The 15,480-nt window shown below is 35.9% G+C and overlaps 1 protein-coding gene across 1 annotated transcript; it reads left to right on the forward strand.

Moving 5' to 3' along the window:
- The first annotated feature begins 1,408 nt into the window (after positions 1-1,408).
- On the forward strand, positions 1,409-11,142 carry adra1d (adrenoceptor alpha 1D). Its single transcript, XM_026273354.1, has 2 exons — positions 1,409-2,822; positions 9,690-11,142. The coding sequence occupies exons 1-2, from the start codon at positions 1,901-1,903 to the stop codon at positions 10,241-10,243; spliced, it is 1,476 nt and encodes a 491-aa protein (XP_026129139.1). The 5' UTR covers positions 1,409-1,900; the 3' UTR covers positions 10,244-11,142.
- The last annotated feature ends 4,338 nt before the right edge of the window (positions 11,143-15,480 follow it).

Genomic DNA, 15,480 nt, shown 5'->3' on the forward strand with positions numbered 1-15,480 from the left:
TTAGCTCTTCAGATTTGGTGTTCATATGTGAATTTTAGCCAGTTTTTTTCCCCTCTTCTCAGCTGGAACTAAGCTTCTTTGCTTAGGATTAGAAAAGAAACTTGGAAGAGCTGCACACAACACTACAGACAACAGATTCATCCTCACCACCAGATGTCTGCTGCTTATATCCAGTTAAGTTACAACTGTAATATACACAGGAAAAGCATTTCAATTATTATTTTTTTTTTAACATTATTATTATTACATTACATTTAGCAGATGCTTTTATCCAAAGCGACTTACAGTGCAGTCAGGCTAATCAGGCTTTTTTTTTTTTTTTTTTTTTTTTACAAGTATGTGTGTTCCCTGGGAAATGAACCCACAACCTTTTGCACTGCTAACACAATGCTCTGCCACTGAGCCACAGGAACATTTATTTTTTTTGTCATTGATAATATTAAGAACCATTAATAATAACTGAACCCCAATAATAATCAAGCACCATATCAGGATATTGGATTGATTTAAGAAGGACTATGAGACAATGAAGGCCATAGAAATTACTGCTGAAAATTCAGTTTTGACATCACAGAAAAAATACATTTAAAAATTTACAGAAATAGAATGGTTATTTTTAATTGTAATATTATTTCAATTTACAATATTACTGTTTTCAATGTATTTTGATCAAATGAATGCAGTCTTGGTGAGCATGACACTCATCTCTGATGTTGAATTTAATGTTCACGTCATATGATAAAATGACTGATCCCAATACGACTATGTAGAATTTACATTTACATATAAGTGTCCGCACAACTCCCTGATGTCATCAGTGATGACTACCTGGAAGGCAACATAAAATGTTTAAACACTGACTGTGACTGACATTCATGTGTGGTTGCTTACATATTCTTAATGTGTATCCCAGTACTATTTTACCAGAGTTTCTTCACCTAATCGCTTCCTTCCAACTCCTCACCAAGGGACCCTGTGGCTCTCAAATTGCCCCTCAGCATTTAGTATGCATCTGGAGTAACAGGTGACAGATCGGCAGCTGCACAGCGTCAGAAGGAATAGCATTAATTCTGACTTTACTGCACAGAGCTTCAAGAGGTTTATTTTTATTCAGAAAGCTCATGAAAAAAAAAATGTGCATAAAAATGTGGTGTTTTGGTACCTTTTATTGTAGACAGCAGGATTAACATTTACCAGATTTGCAAATGGAAAAAAAGAAAGAAAGAAACGTGTATATATATATATATATATATATATATATATATATATATATATATATATATATATATGCACTGCATTTGTATAGAATCTGAACAACATAGAAATGATAAAATTCTATAAAAATAAAACTGACTTGACATGATGTTATTCTAAATAATGTATGCACTGATAAAAATCATTATGCATTGCGATATGAAAACAATAATACAGAACCCTCTAGTGGTCACATGGATATCTGCAGCAAGTGTGAGACGCGTCACCAAGTTCTCAGAGCTGGAGGAGGAGACCTGGAGCTCTGGGGTCCACATTGACTCTCTGTAATCCAGTTTGGAGTGGTCGCTGAGGATGCCACCAGAAGCAGCCTCTCCATAAGACCTGCAGTGCATCGGCACTGTGGTTGTATAGACTTGGGAGCTTATTAGTTGCTTAATAGTTTATTCTACCTCAAATTGTTTAACTGTGCACAGTTTAAATTATAGTTCAGGTTATGCCACCACAGAAAAAATGTAGGTGTAACGAGATATATAACAGAAAACATTTTATAAATAGGCTACATCTCACAAAGTGAAGAATCTGAAGACACCTTCCATGAGTGATGATGAAGATGAAACTCTCCTTAAACCGACCAGTCAACACCTTCAGAACAAACCAGTAAAAGTCGTCTTTATGGAGTTTCAAAATGACATTTTCTAAACTGCTGAACGAGAGCAAGGATGGATTCCCCTCGGACGTTCTCTCCAACATCAGCAACACCACCTGTGAGAGCATCACCGTCGACTCTCAAGTCATCGGTGTCGGAGTCTTTCTGGCCGTTTTCATTTTGCTGGCGATCGTCGGAAACATTTTGGTTATTCTCTCGGTGCTGTGCAACAAACATTTGCAGACGGTCACCAACTTCTTCATTGTGAACCTGGCCATCGCGGACCTTCTGCTTAGTACCATCGTCCTGCCGTTCTCCGCGTCTCTGGAGGTGCTGGGATGCTGGGTGTTCGGTCGGGTCTTCTGCAACATCTGGGCGGCGGTAGATGTGCTCTGTTGCACGGCGTCTATTTTAAGTTTGTGCATTATATCTATAGACAGGTACATCGGAGTAAAATACTGTCTGAAATACCCCACTATCATGACAGAACGGAAAGCAGGTGTCATCCTCGTGGTGCTCTGGGTTTCTTCAATGGTGATTTCCATCGGACCGCTTTTGGGATGGAAAGAGCCCCCACCTTCTGATGAGAGCATCTGCCGCATCACGGAGGAACCGGGTTATGCTCTGTTCTCCTCTTTATTCTCCTTCTACCTCCCGCTCATGGTGATTTTAGTCATGTATACTAGAGTATACATCGTGGCCCGCAGGACTACAAAAAGTTTGGAAGCGGGTGTGAAACGGGAGAGAGATAAATCAACGGAAGTGGTGTTGAGGATACATTGCAGGAGCATACCGGAGGATCCGAGCACGAGCTCGAAAAACAAAAATCACCCGTTCAGAAGTTCACTGTCCGTGAGACTCATGAAGTTCTCCAGGGAGAAGAAAGCTGCTAAAACCCTCGCCATCGTCGTGGGGATGTTCATTCTTTGTTGGCTACCGTTTTTCTTCGTTTTGCCTTTGGGTATGTATGAGTTTTCTCTGTTTGGTGTGAGTTTTCGAACGGTACCTAATCTTCATTATGGTTCAAGCAAAAATTAAAACATAACCTGATGTTTATATATTTTTTTTATATTATTGTTTTTTAAATCAAAATCAAAGTAGACTATATATATATATATATATATATATATATATATATCATTGCACTGTTTTCACTCTCAAAACACATAAACCCGAATAGAAATCACGAATTGTGACAAAGTAAATGGGTGTACAGAAGTGAAATTAAAAAAAAAGAAAAAAAAAAAGAAAAAAAAATCAGTTATCATAATGGAATTAAATGAATCAGATAATACTGTATAAAATAAAATGTAAAATTATGATTATTATTATTACTATTATATTGCTCATGGACAGTTAAATGAGATATATATATATATATATATATATATATATATATATATATATATATATATATATATAATAAATTCCGTGTGATGTTCTAACAGAAACATGTGAGTGAGCTAGGAAAAATCTGTTCTAAATTTGTTTTGTATTATGTTTTTCGTTATGAGATAATTCTTATTAAGAAAAAGGATTGGTTCCAAATTATGATAAATATTCCAATCGAATTTTTGACTATGATAAATTGTTTATCATAAAATGTATTAATTGTGTTAAAAAAAGCACTTGAGCTAATCCTTTTGCAATTGACGTGATATGTGACACAGGAGTGGATGATTTTACAGTATGATCAGCTTTATTCCTTAAGATGCATACATGCATATAAAATTGACATTTATTTTGACACTGTTAATGTTTTACTTCGTGTTTAGGCAAAACAGAAATGTGCCTGATATAAAGCAGGAGAGCTATTATGTCATCATGACTTTTCTCACTGATGAAATCAGTCCCACTTTTCTATTACATTCACAGTTAATAAAGATTGAAATGTGTTTTGAGCAGTATTTAACAGCAGCTCCACCTCTAAGTATTTGAGGGGAGATTGTTACACTTGGTCTTTTTTGGAGAATACTGTGCTCTTTAGGATTCAAATAAATAATAGTGCATGCAGTGCAAGAACAAATGCAAAATCAGCCAATACCCAATACATGATAATATATACTAAACAAATAACCAAAACTGATTTTTGCAATTACTGACAACAAATTGTTGAATGGTTGATAAATAAATAAAGACCAGCTAAGTATTCTGCTTATATATTGTTAGAAAGTATTCAGAAGAAAAAAAATATATAAAATACAATATCCATTTAAATGTGGGATGGAGTAAAGCCTCTCTTCTCCTAACAAAGAGCTCAATTCTTTGTGCCACAATATGTCGAAAAAAAAGAGCTATTGTTTGATTAATTACCTTTATCAAAATGTTGCCTTCATGTGTGACCATGATGTAGCTCCACATAACAAAAGTTCAGACACTGACCTGTATGTTGTCAAAACTAAGCAATATAATTAAAGCAGAAGTAAAAGGCTTGTGAGAGACTTATGAGCAATTTTCCTCTTTCTATAAAGGCAATGGCATGAAGAGTTCATAAGAACATGCTTTGTTTCCTCACAAATCATGCATGCAATCACTTCTCCTCACATTTTCAATAGCAAATAGCAGTTTCTTTGTAACAGTACATCTAATCTAACAATATCCCGTTCCCTTCTATCTGAAATCAAAATGTTCCCATGTCCTTAGCCAGAAATGTTTGCAGCTATTTAATTATGTTACACATGATTTTATTATATTAACAAACTAAATACCACAGTCAAATGTAAAAAAAAACAAACAAACAAACAAAAAAAAAAAAAAATCAGTAATTGTTTCAAACATTTTTTTTATAAAACTCTGGCGGTACGCAGACATTTATAAACATCTTCCTGTCATCAAACCCCTTAAACATACATTCTGTTGGCCCACACAATTATAAAGTTCTTTACATCCCAGGGTTAATAACTATAACTGTTCCTGCGTAGGAAAAAAAATGATTTGGGGATATTCATAATGCAGAAATTATTAATTATCATTTGTATGCTCAATCAAAGAGCACCCATGCGAGTCTGAAGCATAGACATTAAATGCAGTGTTTCAGTCACGCAACCATTACCCAAGATTATGTTACAAAGGCCAAAAAGTGTGCTAGAAATGGAAAAAGCGGTCTCTTATTACATTAAAAGAATTTTGGTCGTGCTGACATCATTGTCTGAGGCATGAAATGGGTACATCTTAAGTAACAAACAAATAACAACACGTACCATTTTGACTATTATTAGCAATTTATAATTAAAATATACATTAAAAAGAATAAAAATACATTGGCTGGCATTGTACATTCCCCACAATGTATTGGTTTCCCGCCAAACCCACCATCCCATCCATCTCCAGGGTATTCCAAGAGTGTGGTTTTCGCCTGTCCTTGCTGGTATTCCACTCATAGTAACTGTCGGGAAAAACAGGGCAGAAGTGGTTGATAACATCTTCTTACGGGATTTGAATGTGGTGCTGGTGAAATTCTGGGATCAACTCTTCTCTCCTTCGTTCTTTTTTTTTCTTCTTCTCCTTTTTGCTCCCAGTGGTTAGAGTCAATGGTTTGGGAAGGGGGGGGGGGGGCTTTGTTCAACCAGAGAAAATGAAGCAGGCAGTTTCACTCAGGTCCCTGACCTCTTTCTGCTCAACGCTCCACTGCCTTAATCACGGCTATTAACGAGTTGAGTTAAAGAGGGTGCTTTCATTTTCCAAAGCTTCAGCAACAGCCAGCCACCAGGACAGAGGAGGGATACGACATGGCTTAGATCCACACGTACACTGCAGAAGCACAAACTGTGAGGCACTGCGTTATAATGACAGAAATAAATGAGGGATTTGCTGATTTTAAACCTTGCTTCAATTTGAAGGCATTGGGAAATCTGGAGGACATTTTTTAAAGGGGTCATATGATGTTGCTAAATATTACATTATTTGGTGTATTTGGTGTAATGCAATGTGTTTATGCGGTTTACGGTTCAAAACATTATTACACATATACATACACATTATTTTCCACATACCTGTATATTACTGTTGCTCCTCTAGCAGTGGCATCCCCCATTGCCCATGGCAACACTGTATAATTATCCACATATCCGGGTAACTACAACCAGCGCTACTTTCAAATTTCTCATGGTGGATTCGCTTTGACTTGTTTCATACAAATGCAATTGCCACTATCTTGTGTTTCAATTGTTGTTGTGGTACTTATTACAGGTAAGATTATGGTTTCATTTCAACTCAAGTCAGTGTTTCATGTCCACATATTTTTGTGAGTAGCCATGTAATAAGTGAGCGAAGTACAATCAGCCAGTCATTATTGCAAAATGAACCACTTCATGGTGATACAAGAGCCCTCTAATCCTCTTATATAATTGTACTTTTTGTGGTACAAGTTTTTAAAATGACAAGTCTGCCCTCTAAATGATTGTCACATTTTTGGCATCAACATGCCCACTATGTTATTGTTGTGATGGATCAGGGGAATGTTTCCCTTATGGCGTTTTTATGCTGGACAGTGAAGGTCTCGTTTCTGGTGACAAACAGAACAAAATGTTTATGCTCTCCTTAAGAAAACAACAAATTCCTTTAATGAAATGACATGACAGTTAAATGCATTGCCAGGTTTATACATTTTAATATGCACTAATTGTAAATATTATATGTCTACATGATTAATCCAAAAGCAAAAAATACAGAGAAGGTTAGAGCATGAGCCTTTTTTATGTGCCTGTATTTATGTTTGTGACATATTGAACATCCATGATGTGAATGCATATTCTGCTAATGTAAAATTCTGCAGCATATATATTTTTTTTTTCAAGTTTCCCAAATACCATATTTTAAACCTAAATGTAAAAGTTTTTTAAAAGTTGCAAGAAATCTTTCATTAGTGGCTTAGATTTAAATTTCAGCAGCAACATTAGTAAGTAATCTAATACATTTCAGGAAGAATAAAAAAAATGCCTGCCTGTCAAAAATATCTTGAACTTTTTTGACCCAAGCTGTTGTGTCAGCCTCTAATACATTTAGATCAAACTGACACAGAATGCAGCTTGACAGGAACTCACACATGTAGCCAATAACTACAGACCATGGTAAAATAGGTCTTGGGGTGATCACTATTAGATGAGACAACTTTAACACGTGGCTACCTGCCAAAACACTCCTATAGCTCAAGTGGCCCGTGCCAGGATGCATTGCTAGAAAGCAAAGGCTGCCAGCATGGGTTCAACACTCTCAGCTTACCTGTAAATGAATTGCCTACCTGACTGCTCCATCATTTGTGGAATATTTTTCACACCAGGAAAAAAGGTTATTTTAAGAACGGTTCCCTGAAATATAGTATATATTTTTTTAAATGGCATTATTGTGATAACCCCTTTGGATTTTATTAAGAGTGTAAAGCAGAACAAGCATGTTGGGAAAGCCACATTGGATATAAGTGCCAACTAAACCTATTTGCTTAACTTAATAATTAAGATGACACAGTGAGTTCACATGCAAAATTGAGAAATTTCTACACTTCCCATGCCCTTTTGTATAATCATTTTAAAAATATTTTGTCTTACTGATTATGCTTTCAGCTACCACTAAATGTCTACTTTTAGTTTGGCTTGCTTTTCTAAGTCCTTTTAGCAGAATTCCTCACATGCTCCCCTAAAAACAAAACAGCAAATCTGAAAAAGTCAGAAGACCCTTTTTTTTTGTGCAGTGCAAGTACACGGAATGGTTCCAGATTGCCCCAGAATAAGGGATGCCACATTGTAAATGATGCTCTGGCAAACAGGAAGTTGTCTCTTAGTAGCTAGTGCACATCCTGCTTGGTGTGTCTCATAATCAGAACAATTACCAAAAGGGGGCTTTCCAAGGACTGGCTTTCATCTCAAGCTCACAATTGCAACCAATTGATGGCCTCGAGCCAAGAAGGAGAATAAACATTTATTTTTGTTTTCCAAAATCTGTTTCAACAAGACCGTTCTATTCCCAGTCCATTTTTACTAAATATTCCCTTTAGTGCTATCTTTAAACATCTCTACTGACAGAGAGGTATTGTGACCTCTTGTGACACTGAAATGCATGGCATGGGCGATGACAACTGTGTTATGTGTGAGATAATGCAGCACTAGCCTCCTCTCACTTCCTGTGGGGAAGGCAGGGAGGAGATATTGGGAACATATGTTGGTGTCTGTCGAAGGTGCAGCGGAAATGTGCAGGTAGTGTAGATGTGTGGGAGGAGAGGATGTGAAGAGAGACGTTATGTAGAAAGATTCCGTGTGAGCCCAGATCCATCCAGCCCAAATTCAATTCAATTCAATTCAAGTTTATTTGTATAGCGCTTTTTACAATACAAATCGTTACAAAGCAACTTTACAGAAAATTATGTTTTTACAATATTTAGTAGTAGCTAGTAGTTTGTGCACGTTTGACAGGATTTTAGAAAAAATAATAATAATAATAATACAAGACGTAGTCAGCTAGACGATGAACTATCAATATTATTAATTAATAGTTATTATATGATGCAGTCACACATTTAGCAATAATTGTTAGTTCTGTTTGTTGATTCAGGGTTAGCATCATCTGAGGTCCTCTGAGGGTCAGCATCATCTCTTCTCAGGTGTTCTGGAACCAGACTGGAGCTTGTGTAAATCCTAGTTACGGTGAAACATAGAAACAGAATAGAGACATCATTAGCATAGCTGCTGATGCAACAAAGTAAAATTAGCTTAACCCAAGCTAATGAATAAAAATGCACCTTTGATCAGATGCAACTACACTCACAATTAAAAAGATACATTATTCGAATGCTTGGCAAAAGAGATGTGTTTTTAATCCAGATTTAAACAGAGAGTGTGTCTGAACCCCGAACATTATCAGGAAGGCTATTCCATAGTTTGGGAGCCAAATGCTTTAGTGGACTTTGCTATCCTAGGAACGACCAAAAGTCCAGCGTTTTGTGACCTTAGGGTGCGTGATGGGTTGTAACGTGGTAGAAGGCTAGTTAGGTACGCAGCAGCTAAACCATTTAGGGCCTTATAGGTAAGTTATGATAATTTGTAACTGATACAGAACTTAATCTCAATCTCATGATCTGTCTATTAAGTTTGTGCAGGCCTGCTGTAACTAAAAGACTGTTTTGGCAATGCCATCTATGGATGATAAAAGTTCTTCATGGAATCAGAAATGCTAATTAAGAACCTATATTTTTAAGCGTGGGTGTGAGTTCATTTTGGGTGAATTATCCATATTTAATATGTGATTCTGGTTTGATTGTGAACAATTCATTGGTGCATGTTATTCCAAAGAAACCCATTAGTTTTTGTAATCTTTGATCACAATGCAACAGCTTGCATCTCCTCTGTAACGACTTTGTATTTCCACTGACGTCACGTTGGCTAATGGTGATTGACAATAGCCCGATAGCTATTTAAGTAATGTTTTATAGAGCCTGCATTTGGTCCGCCCACTTTTCACAATCCAATCAATTCCCAATGGATAAAATTAAATATTATCTTGCATTTATTTTTCAGAAACACATAAAATTATAATGCAGTGAAATGGGTTGCAAACAGCAGTTCATGTTGATTATAATGACTAATGGCCTTGTGTGGCCACTCAAAGGTAACAGTGATTTTTTGATTTTGAGGAGAATTGGGCAATGACATATTGGAATCGGGTATAATTAGGAAAACACAATTTAAAACGGTGAACTCACGGATTTGAACTGTTCAGTGTGTGGGAGGAGTATGGTAGCTTCAGGCTAAGTTTACTTGAGCCACAGTGTCATTTCCCATGTAAATAAACTAAAAGTAAACTAAATGTTTTTTAAATTTTTCTTTCTTTGTGTCCTCAGGCTCTTTTTTCCCAGCTCTGAAGCCCTCTGAGATGGTGTTCAAAGTAATCTTCTGGTTGGGATACTTCAACAGTTGCATTAACCCCATAATTTACCCCTGCTCGAGCAAAGAATTCCAGCGTGCCTTCACCCGTCTGGTGCGCTGCCAGTGCCAGCGGCGCCGCCGCATCCTCCGCCGGTTCTACGACCAGCGCTGGAGAACAGCCATGCGAGGAGCCCAGAGGGACCCACACAGAGACTACTGCTCTGGATTTCCCTTTCACGAGCAGTGTGGTAACTCTATCTATTCCTGCCAGAACAAGAGCCGGCCTCTTAGTCTGAAGAGCTGGAGCTTCTTACCCCCTTTACAGAAGTCCTCCTTCCAGCTAAAGGAGAAAATGAACAATCTTTCCAATAAGATTAAGAACGGGACGGGGAAGAATAGCACGTCTGCTCTGGCCCGGACAGAGATTGACACGGTCTCCATGGGGATCTATAACGACTGCGGCGATCAGAGCACTTACCAGATCTACGACCTCACAGAGTGCTACGGCCTGAAGGAAACAGACATCTAAACAAAGACACAGATTACTGACTGTTCTCTCTGAGAGCTCTGACTCACTGCCAATTCTTAAAAAATTGTTAGAGTTTTATTTTTTTTTCTCAAAGACTAGTGTTCTTGTTATGTCTTAAAGTGCTAGTTTCAACACAGTTGAGAAGCAACTATGAGTAAAAATGACAAGGACAATGTGTGTTAAAGGAGATAAATGCATTTTTACATGGATGATTTAACATTTTTCTTTTAAAGTGGCAAAAGTACTCTGAAGGGGAAACAAATATGATGGAAAAAATTAACTGCACTGGATTAGAACTAAAAGATTCATAGCTGCTGGGTATCTGTATACCGTGCTGTCCATGTGACCTTTGAGAAGTAATTTGTCTGTTTTTTTTTTCAATCTCCAGCAACCCTTGAACTGTATTCACAAAGAGAGATTGTTACAAATTCTTTGACTTGCTGTCCATTAAGTGTGAATGCAAAAACATATTTGACTGATGTGAGACTTGTGAATCCATGACACTAATTTGAATTGACATAATGATTCATTGTGGTTCACAGATTGCTGATTTTAAATGATTCAAAATTGATTCAGAGGTACATACATTTAAATGTGAAGCACAGTTTATAACCTTAACAGATTTTGTGCAGATGTTTTCAGTATTACAGAGGGTAGTTCAGTGCTGTGCTATTTATGTGCTATTCATGCTTTTCTCATTTCAGCCATGAGATTTAAGTCATCCCTAAAAGGACCAACAGTGGAAAAAAAAAAAGAAAGAAAAAGAAAATTATTAAAATAATCAAAATGAATGGACTCCAACTCAGTTTCTGTGTTGTTAAGAAAAGCTTTTGGTTTATTTGTAATGCTGATGTGATGATGTCTTTCAGTGTCAACTATTGAACATAATAAATCTGAAAAGAGCATGCAGTTGATCTAATATGTGTATTTGTTGAATCCTGAAAACAATGAATCCATTTTATTAAAACAACCATCCCATAGGCAAGAAAAATCTGATTAGATCCCTTAAATAATGTAATTTGTAGCCACGATAACACTGGAATCAAGTACTTATCTTGTCAGCCTTTTCTTCTGAGAAATACTTAAAACACACCTAAATGAAATTCAGTTTCATGTTCCAAACTCATAAGACTGAGTTGGGACTTGGTTAGTCTTCAAACACAATTTAAGATATTTTCCTTCCATTCAAGTCCAGGTAACCAAAACTGCAAGATCCAAAATGGTTATAAAGATGACACTGAACAAACTGAAATTAAGCATTTTGATCAAAGTCTTGTGCAGAGATACAATGGCTTTATAAGATGAACAGATTTAATTTAGGCTTTTATTCACATATAAACACACAAACATAGATATAAACATCGTGCCAGGTTTAATTAAAAATATCTTAATTAAAAGTTTTATGAGTTTGGAATAACATGGGGATGAGTACAGTAAATGATGATAGCATTTTCATTTTGTGGGGTGAACTATCCCTTTAAGATTAGTCACTACTCACATAGGCACATTTGTGGCTCCTTTGTACAAAAGGTCAGATGTTCTTGTTTCCATTCAAGATGCTCTTTGGTGGAAAATGATCAAATCATGCCAGAGAACATGATTATCAAGGCTTTATAGTAACTTGCTGGGTTCATGCAGCTCAAGTGCTGCTGACATTTAAACAAAAGAAGGATATGCCAGATACTAAGACATCCTGAAACTCATTGTATGTCTCAAGAAGAGAGTTAACAGTATTACATGTTGTGCTCAGATTTGCCAGGATGTGAACAATGCACATTCATTTTATAGCGTTGTACTATATTGCAAATCTATTTCACAACTCTTAGTTTTATTTATACAAAGAATTTTAGGAGAAACATCTGAGACAAAGGTGAAACCTAACCAAAACATTAATGAGAAGCCTATGGTGTCTCCCGAGTCATGAAAAAGCAGCCTCTAAGTCGGTCAGCCTATCAACTGATTCATTGCTGCATTCATTTAATCATTAATGATGAAAAATCTAAGATGGCCAGTAGAGGTCACTGTTAATGTAAATGAATTACAAATTCCTAAAATTTTCCAACAGAATTGGAAACACAATTGTTAACAGGCAGCTTCTAAAAGCACTCTGAATCATCTCACATTTTGTTTAATTATATAAGACAAGACTCTGGGTATGAAAATAACGTACTCTATGTGCAAACAAACTGTTTTCCTTTTCCATTTAAGATCTCTGAGAACTTAGAAGAATAAATCACTGTGATTTCCTGTCCTCCCGTTTCCTGTGGATTACTGAACACTAACACCAGCAACAAGCATGATACTGGATGTTTTCCTGAGACGATTTCCATTTTCAAAATTATTAAATTGATCATTCATTATAAAGAACAACCCCCACCCACCCAAGCTTCTTTATCTTTGCCTACCCCATTATTATAGCAGCAGACCAGCGGGACATCCAGTCATCTCATAAGAATTATATAAAGAAAACATGATCACTGCTGAGATTTCATTCTTGTTTCATTTCCAGCATAGCATTACAGGGGACGATGTGTCACACGACTTTGGAGTGTTTCTTTCGATAGGCACTTTAAAGTGCTCTCGATCCTCAAATAGCAAAAACCTTCTATTCCTGGTTGTTCTTCTTTCTGTTTATTATTTCATGCTGCCATAGTTTGTTTGCAAAGGACATTATGTGAGTTTAAAATGGGCTCTCAACCATTTTAGAATTCAACTGTTACATCTTGTACCACATAATGCTTATAATTCTGCCAGAATAAAAAAAGGTAAAGTTATTTTTGGTACCTTGAATAAACTTTGCATTAGTGCTAGCAATAGATGCAATAGAATGATGCATTGTGTGCTGCAAAGCACCAAATCTGTGGGAAAAAAATTATGAATGAAGACCAGACATCTAATTTATTCACACAGTAAAAAAAACATGAAAGAAAACACATCTTACAGGAAGTTCAATCACAATGTTTGCATGCACTTTATCATGCTGTTAGCCTTATCATACTGGGGTTTGTGTTATATCATTTATCATTATTTGGAACCCATACTGAACCCATATATATATATATATATATATATATATATATATATATATATATATATATATATATATATACGTATATATAATGCCATAATCATTAAAGTCTTTTAAAGTCTTACAACAATTAATACCTATGGTCACCCATACAGCAGACAATAATATATTTTCAGATCTGTTTTAAGTATGTTTTAAAATATGCAAAAAAGCCTATTGCTAATAAAAATGTAAAAATATATTTACACAAATATATTTCCAATTTTCACGTTTTAGTTGCTTGCAATTGTTCATATGTGTTTAGCCTTTTTTATCCAAATGTATTAATATTGTCAAAAAATTATTATAAAAATTATATTTTGTGATGAAAAATAAACTAAATATACTTTAATAAGTTTGAAAATTTAATATTTCCCTAAGGTGTGCTTTTTATTTAACCCTTCTGGTTCTATTCACTTCACTTGCTCTGAGTGGGATTCAAACCATATTTTTTTCTGGCATGGAAAGTGGGCACCCTGACAAGGATGGCAGACTCTAGTATCAATTGGTAGTGCAACGCTTGACATCAGGGGAGTGAGGTTAACAGTGGCATGCAAAAGTTTAGCAACCCCTTGCAGAATCTGTGAAAATGTGAATCATTATAACAGAATAAGAGAGATCATACTAAATGCATGTTATTTTTTATTTTATTTAGTACTGTCCTGAGGAAGATATTGTGCATAAAAGATGTTTACATTTAGTCCACATCACAAAAAAAAAAAAAAATGTATGATTCTTTTCACACTGAGGACAACTGAGGCACTCAAACACAACTATTAAAAAAGGTTCAAACGTTCACTGACGCTCCAGAAGGAAACAAGATGCATTAGGGTTCAAATATGCAAAGATGCTGGGAAACAGAATAATCTGCAGGACCTTAAAGATTTTTCTGAAGAATGCTGCTCAGTTTAACTGTTCAGAACAAACAAGGGAATCATGCACAACCATCACAAAAACAGAAAGACAGTCGTGGATCATCAGGTAACAGAACACAGTACTAAGAACCAAGGGTTCCCAAACTTTTGAGTAGGGTTATTTTAATAATTTCAGCATTTTTTTTGTCTTGGGGACTAAATGTTAATATCTTTTATGCACAATATCTTACTCAGGACAGTATTAAATAAAATATAAAATGCATTTAGTATGATCTCTCTTATTTTTTTTTTAATTACTCATATTTTCACAGATTCTGCAAGGGGTGCCCAAACTTTCGATCCCCACTGTATATATATATATATATATATATATATATATATATATATATATATATATTCCATTTAGTTCTGCCCTTCGTAAGCAACACAAAACACTTGTATGTTTCCCAAATTAAGTACAATAAACCTTGATCTTCAAATTCCAAAAGTTTCTCCCCCCAGCTCTTAATGCATTTTGTTTCCTTCGGGAGCATCAGTGAGCTTTTGAACTTTCTGCAAGGGGTTCCTAAACTTTCGCATGCCACTGTACCTAAACCACTCTTGCTAGTTGACCTCCATTACACTCATACCCCTAAACCTCACTCCCATCCTGGTCACGGCACCAGTGCCACCCCTTGCAGCCATAGTTAGCTAACAATGCTTTTGGGAAATTTATCCCTGAGCAGGATTCAAACTAGCATTTCTGGCATGGAAAGTGGGTGCACTAACATGAACACTGAAAAATATATTTGAACTACATTTTTTTAAAGCTGCTTGTGATGGGCTTTGTTTCATCATGTGACTTTCTCATCACGACCTGCTTTGGTGGTTACCAGTTTAATACAAAGGTACAAAACAGATTTCAGTACTTCAATAAGTTGGTATAAGTTGGTATATTAATATTACATCAGTGTTCCTGTAGCTCAATTGGTAGAGCATTACGCTATCAAGCACAAGGCTGGGGGTTTGAATCCCCGGGAACACATGATAGGTAATAATTGATAGCCTGAATGCACTGTAAGTCGCTTTGGATAAAAGCGTCTGTTAAATGCATTAATTTAATTTAATATCATTACCGTTAAATAACGGTATTAAACTGTAAATTTAAGGTAAAACTGTTAAACCTAAAATGATGTTGCTGCTTTTTTTTACGGTATAAAACCGTTAAACAAAAACCAGTGTTACCGTATTTTTTACAGTATAATTCTGGCAACCACAGCTGCCGGTTTTTTATCATATATTTTAAGGCATATTTT

The sequence above is a fragment of the Carassius auratus genome, chromosome 1 (assembly GCF_003368295.1).
Source record: "Carassius auratus strain Wakin chromosome 1, ASM336829v1, whole genome shotgun sequence".
Classification (NCBI taxonomy): domain Eukaryota; kingdom Metazoa; phylum Chordata; class Actinopteri; order Cypriniformes; family Cyprinidae; genus Carassius; species Carassius auratus.